This window comes from Gobius niger (genome assembly GCF_951799975.1).
Source record: "Gobius niger genome assembly, chromosome: 5".
Taxonomy (NCBI): Eukaryota; Metazoa; Chordata; class Actinopteri; order Gobiiformes; family Gobiidae; genus Gobius; species Gobius niger.
Window position 1 is genome coordinate 22,144,310 of NC_136856.1, and position 18,847 is coordinate 22,163,156.

The 18,847-nt window shown below is 39.9% G+C and overlaps 3 protein-coding genes across 4 annotated transcripts; 2 read left to right on the forward strand and 1 right to left on the reverse strand.

Moving 5' to 3' along the window:
• Nucleotides 1–172: 172 nt before the first annotated feature.
• gsr (glutathione reductase) lies at nt 173–4,936 on the forward strand. 2 transcript variants are annotated; one of them, XM_079556914.1, is made up of 13 exons: nt 173–417; nt 762–933; nt 1,337–1,363; nt 1,433–1,521; nt 2,269–2,338; nt 2,426–2,573; nt 2,646–2,700; nt 2,846–2,945; nt 3,061–3,315; nt 3,544–3,655; nt 3,754–3,885; nt 4,010–4,143; nt 4,239–4,935. In XM_079556914.1, the coding sequence occupies exons 1-13, from the start codon at nt 356–358 to the stop codon at nt 4,386–4,388; spliced, it is 1,506 nt and encodes a 501-aa protein (XP_079413040.1). In that variant the 5' UTR covers nt 173–355; the 3' UTR covers nt 4,389–4,935. The 2 variants fall into 2 exon arrangements, with proteins under 2 accessions (XP_079413040.1, XP_079413039.1); XM_079556913.1 differs by lacking the exon at nt 173–417 and having other exon boundaries at nt 627–933; nt 4,239–4,936.
• A 1,355-nt stretch (nt 4,937–6,291) lies between these two features.
• slc30a9 (solute carrier family 30 member 9) lies at nt 6,292–11,316 on the forward strand. The gene is made up of 15 exons (XM_079556811.1): nt 6,292–6,341; nt 6,452–6,551; nt 6,639–6,731; nt 6,813–6,895; nt 6,990–7,048; nt 7,200–7,267; nt 7,663–7,821; nt 7,931–8,066; nt 8,147–8,186; nt 8,275–8,346; nt 8,447–8,554; nt 8,674–8,839; nt 8,949–9,078; nt 10,862–10,975; nt 11,054–11,316. Exons 2-15 carry the CDS (start codon nt 6,526–6,528, stop codon nt 11,096–11,098), a joined length of 1,299 nt encoding a protein of 432 aa, XP_079412937.1. The 5' UTR covers nt 6,292–6,341; nt 6,452–6,525; the 3' UTR covers nt 11,099–11,316.
• A 2,434-nt stretch (nt 11,317–13,750) lies between these two features.
• Nucleotides 13,751–18,040, reverse strand: grxcr1a (glutaredoxin and cysteine rich domain containing 1 a). Its single transcript, XM_079556372.1, has 4 exons — nt 17,380–18,040; nt 15,929–16,168; nt 14,977–15,042; nt 13,751–14,098 (listed from the first exon to the last, which is right to left on the reverse strand). Exons 1-4 carry the CDS (start codon nt 17,785–17,787, stop codon nt 13,919–13,921), a joined length of 894 nt encoding a protein of 297 aa, XP_079412498.1. The 5' UTR covers nt 17,788–18,040; the 3' UTR covers nt 13,751–13,918.
• Nucleotides 18,041–18,847: the final 807 nt, after the last annotated feature.

Genomic DNA, 18,847 nt, shown 5'->3' on the forward strand with positions numbered 1-18,847 from the left:
GATGTTGCCGAAACTTATTTTTACGCTGTTCCCGGATGTTATCAAACCAAGCAGGCTGTGACCCGTTGTGGAAAAGTCGTACAGCAAGTAAAGATCTTTCGCAGCGGACCGATTTAATACGCTAAACTCACTTCCAAATATATTTCTTTGTTCGTATATTCTACAAAGGCAATGATTGTTTGAGCAACTTGCTAACAAACGAGCTTCGTGTAGACCTACCTCCATCTATCCGTCTATCTGACAGCAGCAAGCAGCCACATGTCAAAACAACGCCATGCTCTCCCCTAGATAATACAATCAACAGGTACTGGGATTGCAGCGAGACTGGCTCTAATACAAAAGAACAAGTGCAAACATGTTTTTCGCAAGATCCTGCAGACATCTGCCCTCTGTGGCAGTACCACAGACGTTGCCATGGTGAGCCGTTTAACAGCTTGTTGTGTGTGTTATTTCAATGTTTCTTCACTTTTACAACTTGCATTCTTGATATGAGTGGAAATCATCAGATATTGTTATTGTCACCCCCTGCTGTAGCTTGTGTGAGGACCATTGTGAAAACGGTTTCTGGGATGTACAGACTATTGTTGCAATTCATAATGACACAGCAGTGCTTTCACTTGACCCTCCCATTCCCCATGGCCCACTGACAGATGGGCTGGCCGAGCGGAGGGTTTCCTGGTTATGGCATTATTAATGCAGTTAACCTACGCGCACGCTTCTCGTTGTGGTTTACGTCTAAAACTATTCCCACATATTCGCAGGACTCTTATTCGCCGCCGCAGCATGGCTTCAGACCCATCCGCACAGGACATAACTCGGTTGGACTTCTTGGTGATAGGCGGCGGTTCCGGTGGTCTAGCTGGGGCACGGCGCGCGGCGGAGCTTGGAGCTGCCACCGCCGTGGTCGAGAGCCACAAACTTGGAGGTACCTGCGTGAGTAAACCCCTTCCCCATATTCATTCAGGCAGTTATTTTGTACATTTCCGACAGCTCCTCCCGGCCACTTTATAGTTTCCCTGTGTTTTATTAACGCGCCCCCAGTGGACAGGTTGCTACTGCCGACTACAGTAACTTCAGAAGGCCTTATTTGACCCAGTTAGGTCAAATAAGGCAAAGAGCTCTTTTGCAAATGAGACACTTGAGTCTCAATGGACAAACCTGTATTCAATGTTGAATAAATGCAATAAAATAAAATACATGTGTTAGTCAAAACATAAAAGTTTTCATTCATTTGTATGTTTTTAGAAGTACTTTGTCAAGTTTGTTGTACTTCTTTGATTAATCAATGATTTTTTTTGCATGATCATCACATAATACTTTTGATCTCACTTTTTAGGTTAATGTCGGCTGTGTTCCCAAAAAGGTAATATTTTATTTCATTTACTAATACGATTTTTTATTAACAGAAAAGCTAACCCAAATTGCTTGGCAGGTTATGTGGAATGCTGCAGTTCACGCAGAATATCTGCACGATCACAACGACTATGGCTTTGAAGTTGGACAAGTTCATTTTAGTTGGGAGTAAGTGGCAGTGGCTTTATTTTTCTTAACCTCACGGTCAGACATCCGCTGCATTCATTGGCGAAACACACCTTCTCACACTACATAGTGGGAGCAGGTTGGTTTTAAAAAGAAGCCATTTTTTTTAAACCTGGTGTGAAAAAGTGTTCAAGTCAGTCCGACCGTGGGGGTATCTTTTAAAGGAGCTATCCTTGATTTTGATTTTTTTTCTGTTGTTGGAATAAAATTTGTTTTGTCCTTTAGCATATGCTAAAAGCAGACATTTATCCAAAAAGCCTTTTAAACAGTCATAAAATGTCAGTGTAGTAGGCATTTTTTACAGTGAAGTGGCAGTTTTCCACCCTGAAAGTTGTGAAACCTGGTTTAAACTCAGTCCCTGTGATGAATTTTGATGTTGTAAATGCATTAGGAAAGTTTGAGATGAGTTTGGACCAGAAAATAGCAATTTGAAATTTGAGTGACCCTGTTTTTTTGAACAATCAGGTATTGCTCCTTTTAAATCTTTGAAAACTTGGAGAGAATTTCTATTTGCTTTGTCTCCACTTGCTGTACACTTCCTCCATTCTTTTGACTTTGAAAAGGAGCACATTATTGTGAAAGACAAGCCTCAAAAGGAGTGGCTGCCTGCAACTGATGTTTACACAGTTCTCCTTTTTTTGCATGATAATGAATCTTAAAGGTCACAGTTTATTACACCTTGATAGTATTTTAAGATTACAAAATGCTGTTATAATTTTGTCCCCACAGAACACTGAAGGCTAAAAGGGATGCCTATGTGAGTAATCTGAATCGAATTTATCGCAACAATCTTGACAAGGTAAGAATATCTATGTTTTCATCGTCATATGTTCATCTTTTGTTTATCATTTTTCACGTATGTTCTCTATTGTCTGTTGTTTTTTAGGGTAAAATACAAACAATTCAAGGTCAAGCCAAGTTTACAAACGATCCTGAGCCTACAGTGGAGGTCAATGGAAAAAAGTACACTGCGCCTCATATCCTCATTGCCACTGGAGGGCGTCCTTCAGTGTTACGTGAGGAGGAAGTTCCAGGTTTGAATTTTTTGGTTGTTAAAAAACATTTATAGCTTTAAGCACAGTATGTGATTATGTAATAATCTTCAGGAGCAAGTCTGGGTATCACAAGCGATGGCTTTTTTGAACTTGAAAGTCTGCCAAAGTAAGTCTTTTAGAAATAATCATTATATCTTGATCATTACTACAGGTTTTCTTTTTTTTTTCTTTCTCAATCTCTATACGCAATCTGTGTACAATTGCTTACCTTGTTCATTGTTTTTGACAGTAAATATTTTGTTTCCCGTCAGACGCAGCGTAGTTGTTGGTGCTGGATACATTGCGGTGGAGATGGCAGGTATTCTCTCCACACTTGGATCCAAAACATCGCTTCTGATTCGTCAGTCAGGAGTAAGATTATTATTAGTATATTTCGTCTAAGGTTATTAGTGTCATTATTATTATTATAATGGTGCACTTAAGTCATATAATAATACAAAATAATCGTTTTGTTTCTCCTATACAGGTTTTAAGAAACTTTGACAGCTACATAAGTACAAACTGCACTAAAGAACTTCAGAATTCTGGGGTAGATTTATGGAAACATTCTGAGGTGAAGTCTGTAAAGAAAACAGACAGTGGCCTGGAGTTGACTATTGCCACTAAAGATCTCGAGAAGAAAAATGATGAGGAGAAGATCAGCACTATTGGACAAGTGGACTGTCTCCTCTGGGCTATTGGCAGACAACCAAATACATCTGGACTAGACATTGAAGAGATTGTAAGCAAAGCTTTGTTTTTGTTATGTTTTGTGGAGTAAATATTAGTATACGAACTATAACAAACAAGGCTCCATAGTCTGAAATTGTGAAACAACCATGAAAAGAGTCTTTATAAGTTTTCTCATCTCCAAAATATTTCATGCATGGATGGAATAATTTTGCATTATATATATTGTTGGTCACAACTGTAATGCTAATAAACATGTGTTTATATGCTTGTTTTGCAGGGGTTGGAAACAGATCAAAGAGGTCACATTGTGGTGGATGAGTTTCAGAACACCAGCCGACCTGGGATCTATGCAGTTGGAGACGTTTGCGGGAAAGCACTTTTAACACCTGGTGAGTTATTCTAAGCACATGTTGGTTTGTTGAGACAAGATTAGTGAAGTTGTGTTTAACATTGTGCTCAAACAAATTATTATTATTATTTTTTTTAGTTGCTATTGCAGCGGGTAGAAAGCTGGCACACAGACTTTTTGAAGGAAAAAAGGACTCCAAGTTGGATTACTCTTGCATTCCTACAGTGGTTTTTAGTCACCCACCAATTGGAACTGTTGGCCTCACAGAAGGTAAATGAACAAAAATATTGCTATTACTTACTTACTAATTACTGGTGGTGCATTGCATATATTGTTTTTTTCACTGCAAATTGAAAGCGTAATTATATTTTTTGTTGTTATGTGTTTATTTCAGAGGAAGCAATTCAAACAAGAGGGAAAGAGAATGTCAAAATCTACAAAACATCTTTCACCCCAATGTATCATGCACTCACAAGTAGGAAGAGCCAGTGCATTATGAAATTGGTCTGTGTGGGAAAAGAAGAAAAGGTACGCAATTTGATAAATAATCATATTGTATTTTGTTGTTGTCAAAAGATTCAAGGTTATGCATCTCCATAATATTACATGTATGGTTTTTGCAGGTGATTGGATTGCATATGCAAGGTCTTGGTTGCGATGAGATGCTGCAGGGTTTTGCTGTGGCGATTAAGATGGGTGCAACCAAATCTGACTTTGATAAAACGGTTGCAATTCACCCAACCTCGTCAGAAGAGTTTGTCACAATGCGTTAATGTTGATACCGTTTGGTTCTGTACAATTCTGCAACATTCAAATCAAGACAGTCACTCCTTAATTACTTTTACAAAAGCTTGTAATGCACATTGGCATGCTTTTATAATTAATCTACTCTCACTCAAATAATCTTACAGGGCACTATATTTAAGTTTACTATAATGGACCCCACCCTCCAAAACCGTAAAAATTGTCACTTATCGTTTTGTAATTGCAGGAAGTATACTGGTTGTTGTAGAATAATACTAAAGCTTATTATGTTTGTAAGTCACATGTTTTGGTCTCTTTAATTCATGTATTTAAATGCAATCCCATACATTGTACTGTAGTTTTTGTACAAGATACTTTCCAAAGAGGAGCTTTCATTAAAGAGATAACTTGGAGAATGTAAATGTTTAATTGTGTGTCCTCAAGTGTTTCCTCTTTGGATAGTTCAAAGGGTATTCGCTTGTTGCCTGATAAGGGTTTGTTTTTGTTTGATTTGTTGATTTGTTTGATTCTTACAAAATGTGAAAGGATTTGGAAGATGTCACTAGCAGAACATAATAAAACATACCATGTCCACAGATCTGTGTCACACACGTTTCATGTTTTAACTGAATTATTTCATTGTCAGTATTACTACATTTTTCCTCCTCTTGACTATTATAAATTTTGGGGGGGAATTAAGTCATATTTACGTGCGCTCACATTTTCTCTAGTATCGCGAGACGGATGAGCGTAAACTAGAGTCATGCAGCGGTCTCACGAGATGTCCGCAACGTCACTTGTTTGTAGCACAGACAGACTGTCCACAGTGCTAATGGTGCTGCCGCCGCTATTATCGGCTAGCTCATAGATTCGGGAAATTGTCATGGATTATTCAGAGCAACATTCGCCATAAAAAGGTATGGTCCTCTTTAACCTCCCCTGCTGAACTGCGACACATTGAAGAGGTGACGTTAGTTTGTTGAGTGAAAGTCAATGGATATGAAGGACCTAAAAGTTCACACGGCTAACTGTTAGTGTTAGCTACAGTGTTAGCATTAATTAGATGACAGTAATTGGGGGATATCAAAGTTCAGCTTTGTGGCGGTGGCTAGACAGACGGGTTAACTTTAGCCGCCTAGCTGCCTGTAAACTACCAAGTTGTTGCCGTGGAGATTAGCGTACTAGCAAACCATGTCATTCAGGGCAAGTAGCTCCTCACAAAGTATCAGCCAAGTGATTATCAGCTACAAATTGTGACAGAAGTTTGAAAAATAGAAACATTTTGGGCACAGTTGAGTGATTTTATAATGGTTGTATGATAATAATGTTCGTAAGGATTCACACGCAAACGAATATCTGCGGTTAGGATTAGTGTTGCTGTAACATTCAGGTAATGTGCTGACCTACCTGACGTGACATTTCTGCCTGTTAGCGTTGTTTTTCAGCGAAGCCGGAACGCTACATCAGTGAGTATGTTTCCGAGCTTGGCACACAGGCCATGGCATGTGTTCTTTAGGGTCTCCTTGAACCACAGGGTATCTCTGTCACAGTGGACACCAAGGTTCAACCACTCAAGCTACGGTGAGGACGCAGTGTGTATTTACATGGGGTTGAAGTTGTAAACAGTTAATACAGAGGGATTCTTTACCATCCTAAATCCAGGTTGGCAAAGTGGAGGTGTACATAGTTGGTGGTTCTGTCATCCGGAATTTCGTGTTGCTTCTCTTGGGCTGAACAAGATCCAGTACTACTCTACCTCTGGGGCCAGTAAAGATGGCCCTCCCAACTCAGCATCAAAAGACACAACAGAAAACATTTCGTCAGATTCTGCAAAAAGTACTGCTCCTTCAGGTATTGTTGTCTTTGTTCTTGAAAGCTTGTGTGTTCAATCAGTGTGTTGAATGTTATTTATTTTATTTTTTTCATTTACTTAGACACAACTAAGCCGGGGATCAAGCAGATCGAGCCGTTTCAAGTGAAAGGTTGGCTGTCATTTTGTAATCTGTTTGTCAACTACACTACATATTATAAATCATTGATTAACAGACACAAAACCGTGCGTTTATTTTGTTTTTTTGACTGTTTTTTACAGTGCGCGCTGTTTTAAAAAAGAGGGATTATGGGGCGAAATATACTCAGAACAATTTTATTACAGCTGTGAGGGCCATGAATGAATTCTGTCTCAAACCAAGGTAAATATGTTTTGCTCTCTTAGCCATAGTTGTCTACTGCATGGTTGTATTCTGTATATTAACGCTTCCTGTAAATGTATCATTTAGTGACTTAGAACAACTAAGAAAGATCCGACGGAGAAGTCCTCACGATGATACCGAGGCATTCACAGTTTTTTTGCGGTCTGATGTGGAGGCTAAGTGAGTGTTGACATATGTTCAATTGGTTCTTGTAAAAGTTTGTAAAGGCTTGTTTAAAAAACTATTTTCTGTGACTGTCAGAGCGCTAGATGTCTGGGGAAGCCCTGAAGCTTTGGCACGAGAAAGAAATTTGAGAAAAGAAGTGGAGAGAGAGTACCAAGAAAGTATGTTTTTTTAAAGCAGCCATTGGTACTACTACTTACTACACGGAATGTTTGGTACTCGTCAAATGATGTATCTGCCATTGTTTGTCTTCAGATATTTTCCGTAATCAACAATTACTGAAAGAATACAAAGACTTTTGGGGAAACACTAAGGTAAAATACTCTGATAGGTGAATGTTTTGTACTACTTGTGTTTCAGGATATATATTGTAGCCTATGTATCTTAAAGACCACACTCAAAATGTCTCAAGTCCTTTCAGAAGACAAAGGTTCATTTGTGTACAACTTTTTTTGTCTCCTAAAGCCTCGATCACGCCAGAGGGCAACCTTTATGCAAGGGCCTGGAAAGGTTGTTATGGTCGCCATTTGCATGTAAGTTACAGAATTTATGTTCTTTTTTTAAAGCATGCTTTGAGTGAATCAAAACTGCAATAACTCATACTCTGTAGTTTCTGCATAGTTCACTTAGCCTTTATTATTGGAGTAATGGAGTTAGGAGAGTCAGGCCTCACATGCAGTGGGATGCTCTGCAGGATTAAAGTAATTGTGTTAAGTAATCATGTGCAGCCAGTCACGTGAAATGTAAATTATCTTCAGTGGTTAGTATGATTACCCTTAGTAGCTAAAGAAAGTAGGTCAATATAAGTAAAATATAAATGAAGTGGTAGATAAAAAAAAAAAGAAGTCGAGTCTTACACTTCAGCTACTGTTAATAATAATCCAATGGAAAGTTTTCATTACTTCACATGTCTCTTGTCTGATTTCAGAAATGGGTTGAATTTCTTCTTCAAACTCTTGGCTTGGGTCTACACTGGATCAGCTAGCATGTTTTCAGAAGCCATTCACTCTTTGGCGGACACCTGCAACCAAGCTCTGTTAGCAATTGGAATCAGCCAGTCAATTCGCAATCCAGACGCTGTGCATCCGTAAATGTTCTAACCATTATTACCTTATGTTAATCCCCTTTCAGTTCATATTGTTACATTGTTAACAATTCTCTGTAACTGTAGTTGTAATAAATTGTTCTGTATTTAGGTATGGTTTCTCCAACATGCGCTACATTGCTTCTCTCATCAGTGGTGTGGGCATTTTTATGATGGGAGCAGGTCTCTCTTGGTACCATGGTATCATGGGGTTGCTACACCCAGAACCTATTCAATCACTGTTATGGGTAAGTGCGCAGTACCTCCTGTTCTTATAATGATCAAACATTAACACTCTTCTTGTTTTCTCTCTCTCTCTTTGGCACAGGCTTACTGTATTCTTGCCGGATCTCTGGTTTCGGAAGGAGGTGAGTTTATATTAGATGACTATCATTCACTGATATTGTAGATTTGAAAATATTTACATGTTCACTCTATCTATCCATTTATTTTCAGCCACATTGCTTGTAGCAATTAATGAAATCAGGAGAAGTGCAAATCAACAACAGTGTACATTTGTGGATTATGGTTAGTTATTATGAAGAAAAGTGGGTGAAAGTCCACTGTGTAATAACTATGACTGTCATCTAATGTTGTTACCTCAGTTAATGTTATATTGTTTGTACAGTTTTGGAAAGCCGGGACCCTAGCACAAATGTAGTGCTGCTGGAGGATGCTGCAGCTGTACTTGGGGTCATTCTTGCAGCTGGATGCATGGGGCTAACTTCTCTTACAGGTGGGGAAACTTTTTTTCTTTTTTTTGTTCTCAAAGACTTAAGTGAATTTATGTATCCAGACTCGCCTCACCTCGCATTGTATTGTATAGTTTAAATGGAGTCTTACTTTTCTATTCAGGTAACCCCACCTATGATAGTTTGGGCTCTCTAGGCGTTGGCACATTGTTGGGCGCCGTGTCAGCGTTTCTCATCTACACAAACACCGAAGCTCTGCTGGGACGTTCCATACAGGCTGAACGTGTACAAAAGCTTACAGAGTTCTTAGAAAGTGACCCTGCTGTCAGGCAAGTACACACTCAGCCCCAGCAACATGCTCATTTGCCATTTTCATTATCTTGTAACTGTCACTCACTGTCTGTCTCCTTTCGGAATTATGTCTTTTTTTACGAGCAGAGGGATCCATGATGTGAAGGCCACAGATATAGGGCTAAGTAAAGTGCGCTTCAAGGCAGAGGTGGACTTCGATGGCCGTGTGGTCACTCGATCATACTTGGAGAAACAAGACATTGACCAATTACTTAATGTAAGAGTTTTTCCCTTTGCTTTTTGTGTGTATTCATTCAAATCCATAAACAAAAGGAGTAGCAATATAGATTTCCAATTTTATAGATAATATTACAATGTTACACCTATCTAATATCTAAAACAAAATATGGATGAGATCAAAGGCCTATGGCAATGAGAAATCAGGATTTGGCTGTTTATTATGTGTATAGACACTCATGAGATGTCTCTAACAAGGTTGTGTACTATCCTGAATATGTAGGGTTCTTTCCATTGCTATTCTTTTGGCTGTAGCCAGTGAAACATTATGCGATTATCGTTTGATAATCTCTATGAGGGTTCGAGCATTTTTAGGAACTTGTGTTAAAGCTTTTAATACCTTGCAAGTTCAAGTGAGGAATGGCATGTTTTCCTGTCCTGTTGGTACTTTTTGTGCTTGGATTTTTACCATAGATAGGTCACAGGAATTTGAGATGAACCCCTCAGTTGATGAATTTCTTCAGGCAGTTCAGTTGTTCATGACGTTTCATGGATTAACCAGAAATACTGCCTTCAGAATCAAGAACTGGCATTAAACTTTTAAAAACGGAACGCTCTTATCAATCGGCAGAAAGAAGTGGCCGCCCCGTCAGCGAAGCCTGTATTGTATTCCACCTTCCATCACCTTTGTTCTCTTACACAAGGCATCTTGCCCTTTGTTTAGTGTAGAAGGTGATCATGGATGCAAAGGCTCTCAACAGCATTTACAGCTCAGCTCTGCAAAACCACAAATCCACACTCCTTATTTCCAGTTGCGCCAGTATGTCCTCTGCAGTTACAGCTCAAACAGCACGTGATTCATGTGCATCAACTAGAAAATGGCCTTGCTTCATCTGATTACAAAGACTTATTATATCTGTGAGCATACAATGTTGGTTTCACAAAGAACCAGAGTGTCCGACAGTCCAGTCAAAGATGTCTTAAGTCAAACATTTTTTTGACCTCACTTGTTTTGACCCCTAAAAAGTCCTCTCTATTTTAAGGCTAGGATTGTTCCAGAATTTGGATCTCCTGTCTTTGTCCAAATCCAAATTGGTTATAGCCAATTTGGATACTACTGCTGCTACTACTACTACTACGGTAGAGAGGCTGCCAATTTGCACGATCACTTGAACACTCTCATTCTGGTCTATTGTGCATGTTTTTAGCAGTAGGAGAAACTGTAGTACCCGGAGGAAACCTACTCGGACACGGGGAGAACATGCAAACTCCACACAGAAAGGCACCACCCGGGATCGAAGCACGAGCGCTAACAGAGCAGGGTTCACTACTCCACCTACTGACAAAATAAATGCAAGACACAACTATAATTCACAAAGGCAGCTTTTAGTTCGGGCATTTCTTTGTGGCTTTCCTCATATGGTGTCAGTGCGAGATTGAAGCCTCCAAAACCTCAATTTGTACAGTATTAAAATGTTTAATATTTATGATTGTCACTTGCGATTTGAGTGACAAAACTTTGCTCAACAGCCAAAGTGGAAACTCCCCACTGTGGAGCATCCACTCCTGTGGCTTTGTAACCAGGAGTTAATTAGCACGTGTTTATTATGTTCTCTTCACTGCTGATATGACAAGCTGCTGATGTGGTGCAGCATCCTCTCACATTTGTGACTCTGTCTGAATTGTTTAGTCTGTGGTTTCATACGAGTGTGAGATTGTTGTCTAAAATACATCAGTGACCTGTACACTTTCACATCACCTTCTAATCACGCAAGATTTTAGTATGTCCCAGGCTTAAGCTTCCTTTCTCTTTATCCCTTCAGGATATTCAACAGGTAAAGACTACAGAGGAGCTTGAAAGTTTCATGCTGAAACATGGTGAGAACATAATTGACACATTAGGAGCTGAAGTGGATCGTTTGGAAAAAGAGCTTAAGGTATAAATATCTTATTTGACCGTTCCATTGCACTCGTGTGTTTATGTTTGTTTTAATACAATTCTTGGTCTGTTTTAGCAACGTAATCCAGAGGTCCGTCATGTAGACTTGGAGATCCTATAAAAGTTATCAAGTTAACACTTAGAGACACTTTGTATAAAAAAAAACGAAGAAACACAGAAGAGGAGTGTAAATCCTGTGCAATCTCCCTTTCGTGTCAAATAACCAAACGGAACAACATCGTTTTTGTGTTGCTTACACTTTTAACACCCTGCTTCAAATGAAGGTTATGTGTTTTGGCTAGTCTTGTTGCTTAGTCTATAAAAATATCATATTAATCAGTTTCGTTCCAGGCCACAGTGCTTTTAGTTCAGTCTAAGCGTGTATTCAGAACTATTGCAGTTCACTACATCTGTACTTAATTTAATTTTTTATCTTTGAACCACACAGACAATGGTCCATAGTTCTAGTAAAAAGATATTATTTAATTCATAGTAAATATTGGATTTTAGGAATATATAAATAAGGCAAATAAAGCCTCTTTATGTGATTTTCTTTGTTTTTTAATTCCGTACAAAATACAAATATGCAGAACTTTCTTGCATATTTGTGCTTTCATCTGGTACAACTGACCTGACATTACATAGTAACTGTCATCATGCCAATGGAAGCCCTGGGTTTTAATCATGAGTAGTTACCGATAAAAAGATGTACAATGCTCAGACTATTGGATATATGAAGCACAACCCTGAATCTACAAACCGTTGCAGGCAATTCTTTCAGTTCTTCAAACTGTACTTTGATTTTATGTTGGCAGCTTATCAGCAGACGACCGTATTGTTCCAAAGATGAAGTGACTAGTATTAATAAACAGAACATCATTATTTTGTAATGTTCTCAAATCCCTATCAAGTTAAAACCGTATGCTCAGCCACCAAGTTACATTTTATCTCTAAAATGTATGAAAAGCAGAAAATGGGTTATTATATTTATTATTTCGCTCAGCTGCCTGTGAATCTAAGCCTCTGGCTCATGACAAGGGCCTTCATTTCATCTGTCAATGGTGTAATATTTCTCTGCGATCAGTATGTCCTCACTGCTGACAAAGTTGGAATAAAATTGAATAATTTATTAAATTTTCTTTTTTTGCCATTTCACATTGCCAATGTTTTTATTTTAACAAAGGTATGTTACCAATGCTATAATCTGTGCAAAATGCTGAACAGCATCTGACAACTAACAGTAAGATTGACCTGAACATACTATATAACTACTGTTTATTTAAGAGGGTCATTTTTCAAACTCGGATTGAGGTCTCTTTCCTGAGACGGTTGCCTGGAATGTAATCCCAAATCCATTAGATGGTGCAGTTGTAAGGATGAACGAAAGGGGGGAGCAGTACCCTGTGCGCTGACGTCAATAAAAATAGTCGTTTTCCACCAGTCTGCGCATTGACCGACCATTCAAAACATTACGCTCCGCGTCGTGGCTGGACCACGCCAGACTACTCGACTGAAATACATTTCATCAAAGAGAAGCGGACTTACGCCAATGCAGGTTTTTGACCATTGAATGTTGTTTTTTACATGTTGGCTGTTGCGTGCATCAGTGTCATGTCTTGCCATACCATTCCCAAGTCAGCTGTGCCAGTGCCACTGCCCATCTATTTCTTCCATTTCCCCTTCCAGAGGAAAAAGGCTCCATTGTGCACGTTTATCAACAACAGCCACATTCTAGGCTTGATCGAACATGAGCGTCGAGACGATCAACCACATAATCACCAACATAAGATTTTGCATAACCCCACGTCGCACACAGTAATCCCATCGGCACATTAGTTGACATTTGCAGGTTATTTCTAACCAAATATCGCTTTTGATCGTCATTCCTGTTTTCACGACGATGTTCAGGGTGCGCGTCTCACATTGGGAACGCAGAAAGCCTGCACACTATAGGCTCCCAGATTTTCACACTAGCCTGTACCTCCATCCATCTCTAAAATGTAGGCTTTCAAGAACCTATGGTCTTTGGTAGAAAATCAGAAAGGCTACTGCCATAGAAACCCAACTTCATCCACCATTTTACGCACCGACTAAGTGCATTTTGTCATTAATAGGCCTAATAACATGCTGTTTTAAATTACAGGTGCATACTCAGGAAATGGCTAGCCAGGTGGTGCGAGATAAGAAACCGCTTCATGGCGGACCACGGGCATCACTGTGCTCTGCGCTTTTAGCCTCTTTACAGTGCTGCCTTGTCTAATCAGGTTCAAGCAGCATTGTACAGGGCTATGACGGCGCAGAGAGCTGGGCTCCGTCTTCTGGGGCGCAGCGTTTCCCCTGACCCGCTGCCATGGACACGGTCCAATGCATGACATCATCCGGTAAAAAGCACTCAAACTGCGTGGGATTTCAATTGACAACTTAAATGTGCAAGGAGCTGAAGCGTTTTTCTCAGACATGCCCTTTTGGGAAACATGGCTGCCCAAGTCCTTTGTTGCTGACACTGGTTCAGTCTTTTTCGAGCTACTATATTGTTTCAAACAGTTGTTTTAGGCCTATCCCTATTTATTACATTAAAACGATTATTAAATATTATTTTTGCAATATGCTTTTGATTCATTTGTTTCCTTAATGCTAGGGATTGATGGTAATGTGTCTTATTTAACTGCCCTAGGTAGCCTACTTAACCTGGTCTGATATGAGATTATAATGACATCTGTTAATGAAAGGATCTCCTCTTTACTAACAAGCTAATCACAATGACCTTTGCATATCCACCAAGCATTTTCAGTTTGTTCAAGTATCACACAAAATAACATGTAAATTTATTACAAATTTAGCTTAAATGGCCATAGAAAAAATGTTACAGCATGTTTGTTCATAGTTCACTGTTTGCAGTTGAGGATCAAGGTAGCAGGGGTCAGGCACTTGTGTTGGATCCTTACTGGCTGCAGTTCCTACAGGCCTGCAGGCCATTCTCGTTGCAGGAAGTGCACTTGAGGGCTTTGAAGGAATCCGTGAAGCAGTTGCGGAATACAGACATCTTGCTGCCATGGCACGTTGGGCACGGGATGAAGGCAAAGCCCCCACACATCTGGCACGTTTGGGGATGCTGCACTCTCTGGGGAGACAGAGTCACTCTATATTTTACCAAGTCATTTTGAAATAAAATCAATAATGAAGAGGGTTTTTTTTTATTTGCCACTACATACATTCACAGATCAGGGTTGAGAAGTTTATGGGGTCTACATTGGATTTCGATGGTAAGAGAAAGCTATTGTTCCTGCCTCAAAGCAAGAATGTGTTTAAATGTATGTACTCTAAGTGTTTTCAAATGAAGGTTACATAAAAGTAACAATAACAACTATATTTCCATTATGAATTGCGGCCAAAACCAGGACATTTTGCTGTTGCTTCAGGTCTGATTAGCACATGCCTGACCTTTCTGAGCCGCACTCTTTGCAATAGCCCACAGCCACTCGAATACTTGACTTAAATGTCATTACACACTGGCTTTGTTCCCACTTATGGGGATTCCAGTTTGATCTAAATCTTCAATTAGAATGCACATCCTGCATAAAGAACAACACTACTGCACAGTGACTCCAACATTATGTTACATGGGCACTGTGGCATGGAGTTTTTTTTTGGGGGGGGAAAGTGTTAGAAAACCAATTACTGGCCAGCTTTTCTATTATTGATGCTGCACGTTGACGCACATCCATCTTTCGCTGCAGTTCACTCATGTTTTATGGATAACATGGGGAATGGGGGAAATGACTGCTGTGTTTGCATGGTGTTTATTTTGTGGGCATTGGACAAACGGCGTAAATATATTATGAGGCTGTAATCATCATATGCTTCAGTTTTAGTAATAACCTGCTACCTATATAGTACACAAGCCGTGTCTGAGTAAATCAGGTTGTACATGAATATTTAAACTGTTATTTCCAGTCTCTAATGCCGAATTGAAATAGCAGGAAAATATGATAGGCCTACCTCTATTTTGGTTAAAAGATCTTGTAGCTCTCCTGATTCATTCATGCCTAAAATCTTTTCTGCACCCTGCAAGAAAACAAACAAACAATCAAAGTTATTAGTAATATTTGTATAGTAGTAGCAGAGCTCGACTGGAAAGGTTCTGTTGTAAACCACTGTGGTTGTTTTATTAGCCACAATGCAATTACTTGTGCAGTTGACAATAAAAGCAGATTAAAAGGATATGTTGACTTTGGTTCTGGTTAGTGGGTGAAAGGATCAGTTGGTCAGACCGTTGGCCAGCAGATTTCCAAAGGCTTGAATTCTCCAACGTGCCTCCTGCAGTTCTGTCCTTGAGACACTTTCCCCACCGCCGCAGGACAGGTGTTACTACATTAGTTGCTAATGACCACCGAGAGTGGAGGGAATGAATTTCACTTTCAAAAAATAAAATACATTTTCTGCTTATAAGAATATTTAAGATAAAATAAAATAAGCCATTATTGATCTCACAATGATTGGAGAAATTCACTTGTTACATTCAGCTCTCAGAGACACACAGGGTGTGCAGAATAGACAGGAAATGTGCAAGCAATTAAATAGTAAGCGGTATCTTATATACAATGGCTACCAACAACTTTAAGTGGGAAAAAAGTATAAACAGTTTCCTGGATTTGAGTAGGCAGGTAAAATAATCTGCAAATGGGAGAAGTGTTTTTGCTCTTATAATAATAATAATAATAATAATAATAATAATAATAATAATAATAAGTATTATTATTATTATTATTATTATTATTATTATTATTATTATTATTATCGTAACTGAATTCTCCTTACTCAAATGTTAAGCTCTAGGAATGCATAAAGCGTAACTGGCCAAAGTAGTAAGATTAGAACAGCTGCAAGCCAAAACAGAAATCTACGTTTGCTTGTTTGAACGCTCTGAGAGGTTCACGAAGACTTTACTGACCCCAAGGTAGTGTCCGTCGATGAACACTACGGGTAGTGAAGGTGATTCTCCAACCCGTTTGCAGCGCTCCTCTAGCTCTTTGCCAAAATCAGCCTCCAGAGCAATGTTCTTCTCCACAAACTTGACCCTGTGGTTCTGGAAGATCTTCCTCACCAGCTCGCAGCGCTCAAACGTGGTCCTCACCACACGGAAGCTTGTGGTGTAGATAACTATGCGGCCAAACTCAAGCGATAACTCCAGCTGCACACAGAGAAATTAGGAATTATATATGTTAGAATATTACCTGTGCATGTCAAATGTGCATTATAATAAGTTATATTATAAATTGTGTTACAAACCTCTTACCAATCAAATAAAAAAGACAAAAAAGCACATTAATACAGTACATCACAAGTACACCTTTACCCGTCTGTTTACCTCTGTGCTATAATCTTGTTTGTTGGGTTGTGTGAGGTGAAGGATTATTTCTTAAGTCACTTGTCCACTTTGCCCTGATTTACATAAGAATGCTCACTTTCCAAGAATGGGTTGATTTCCTGGAAGGAGATATTTATTTACCACTCAATTATTAAGTGTTATTAATAATGGACACTGCTGATGGCTACACCACGTAGACAGGCTGAACAGCATGCAGAGGAGAACACCTGACAGCTGATAAACCAAAACAACCACAGCAGCTTAAAGTCACCAGGATGTCCCCGCTAACATCTGTCTGTTTTTATCCAGTGTCTGCGTACATTGGCGTATGAATGAAAGTGTGAATGGGTGACTGCTTCTTTGCCGTAAAGCGCCTAATGAAGTTTTAAATGCAATAACAAACTATATGTTTTCATTGCCTAGCCTGATATGAATTCTTTGGCAATACAGAGCTACATGCTGCAATCACTGGTCCCTAAAGTCTAATCTGAGGCTAAAGCTGATGAGACGCTTTATCTTCTTCAACCTGTGACACAGCTAATACCTCTTGTTGGAAGAAAAATGCTTTCTGCAATACGGCCTTCCACATCCCAGACAGTCAATATAACAAACATAGCGAGGAGGTGATTATTCCAGGGACACTACTAGAAAGCGAATTGCTGAAAATTCATTAACCTGATTAGTTGCTCTTGAAACACTTACCGAAATGCATCATTAAACTTTAATTACCCTGTGACCTTGTCCTCTATTGTACTCCTTTGTCCCAGCACAGTCCCACTCTCAGAACAGATGTATCTAGATTTAGGCAGGGGTGGATTTTGATAAAAAAGTTCTTGGATAAAAGCAATAATTTAGACCAAAACTGTTGGCACTATGGCCTGCACTATACCATGACAACAATACTTCCACTACTTGTAGGTATTAAGGCTACTATGACAGCAAATCAAGACATTTAGGGCAGCTTTGAAGTTGACTGAAATTGATGATTTGCTTAACCAAATACTATCTATAATTTACTCATTTACTGTACTTACACTATTGGTCGTGGGCAATTTCTCAAAAAGAGCCTGTCCAGCGCTCACTTTGTGTTTGACCCCCCTCACCGTCCCGTTCTGGCTGAGTATGTTAACCCTCTTGGTGTTGAAGACCCAGTCCTTGGTTCCCCCCGCGTACATGAGCAGTTCATCCGGCTCACTCTCACTATCGTCCAGCTCCGAGCCCATAAGTGAATACTGTCCGTGGGAGTCCCCGCTTGTTGTGGAGGGCGTGCTGGCCCGCTCCGCGTCCGAATTGCTACTGGTGCAGTCCGAGTCCAAGGAGTCCGAGGGCCCTTCGTCTTTGAACATCTCCTTCAGCACCCGGCCGCTGCTCCCTGAGGCCACTCGGAACCTCACCCGCTTCTGGGGCTTGTCCTGGCCCGCCATCACCTCTGTCCCATCCATTGGAGCCACTCTTCCCTCTCACATGTCCCAGGGAGAAACCGCGCGCCTCGTGCCTCTACATCCACGGGGCAAAAGTGGAGTTGCGTGGCCCATTGGATTATGACAACGCTTAATCCTCACAGTTTGAAACCAACCAAAAAGGAGCGGAGCCTATAAGCTGTCTCACGGTCACCCTCACTCGGACTGTGAATAATGCATGGGGCGCTGCCGTGGCAACAGAGCACGCTCAGCATAGGTAAAATGATAGTTGGTCTTAAATAATTCATCTCAATTTACACAGTTTTTACTCAAGTTTTGACACAGGATTTTATTTGGGGTCCTGTGCTTTAATCAGTGTAGTGCATTTAGCTATAGGACTAACAGCAAACTACTGGTCAAGTTGCACCTGGTATCCATAGGCTTTCTGAGAGAGAAGATGAACAAATGAACAAAGTTATGAATGCATTGCAAACATTGTAACGTTGATCTTAGCAGATACAATGCTTTTGGAATAGGCTACAGTTTATTTTATGTTCTCCAAATCATAGCCAAGATCTAAGTTAACTGTACCATAAAAGCCACATAAACAATAGGCCACATGTCCAAATGGATCTCCCCTGGGCTCAGCATGTGCCCCACCCGGAGCAGGAGGCAGGTGTTCACTGGACGTCCTGCCCGAGCACTGTGCAGAGGCAACAGTGTATAAAGTGTCACAATGACAGAAAACAGCAGTGTGTCAGACGCCCTCAGCAGCTCCCTAGAGATGAGACCAATGGATGAGACGTGTCAGCTCGGAGCACTGACAGCACCAGTCTGGGGTTAGAGTGCCAGTTTCACCCCAGAGCTGATGCACACAGACCACACTTTGCACACTGACGTCATCTTATATTAAAAATAGTTTTGGTCTAGGGAAAACCTGAATTAACCTGAATTATGGATATTTTCAAGTACACTGCAAAAAGTAATTAACTAGACTAGTATAAACATCTCAATTTGAGCATAATAATCCAATTTTTTGTTGTTTTGACTGGTTAAGATGTTGTTGGGCATTTGTCCTAGATTATTTCACTTGTTCTGAGAT

Excerpts from the sequence above, each read along its gene's own strand:
- gsr (XM_079556913.1), top strand. The coding sequence starts at position 682 with ATGGCATTATTAATGCAGTTAACCTACGCGCACGCTTCTCGTTGTGGT. Across the intron at positions 934-1,336 it reads ACAAACTTGGAGGTACCTGC|GTTAATGTCGGCTGTGTTCC; the intron begins GTGAGTAAACCC and ends CTCACTTTTTAG. Across the intron at positions 3,656-3,753 it reads GAAAGCACTTTTAACACCTG|TTGCTATTGCAGCGGGTAGA; the intron begins GTGAGTTATTCT and ends TATTTTTTTTAG.
- slc30a9 (XM_079556811.1), top strand. The coding sequence starts at position 6,526 with ATGAATGAATTCTGTCTCAAACCAAG. Across the intron at positions 7,268-7,662 it reads GTTATGGTCGCCATTTGCAT|AAATGGGTTGAATTTCTTCT; the intron begins GTAAGTTACAGA and ends GTCTGATTTCAG. Across the intron at positions 8,347-8,446 it reads GTGTACATTTGTGGATTATG|TTTTGGAAAGCCGGGACCCT; the intron begins GTTAGTTATTAT and ends TTGTTTGTACAG.
- grxcr1a (XM_079556372.1), bottom strand. The coding sequence starts at position 17,787 with ATGGATGGGACAGAGGTGATGGCGGGCCAGGACAAGCCCCAGAAGCGG. Across the intron at positions 16,169-17,379 it reads AATTGCCCACGACCAATAGT|CTGGAGTTATCGCTTGAGTT; the intron begins GTAAGTACAGTA and ends CTCTGTGTGCAG. Across the intron at positions 14,099-14,976 it reads ATCTTTTAACCAAAATAGAG|AGAGTGCAGCATCCCCAAAC; the intron begins GTAGGCCTATCA and ends CTGTCTCCCCAG.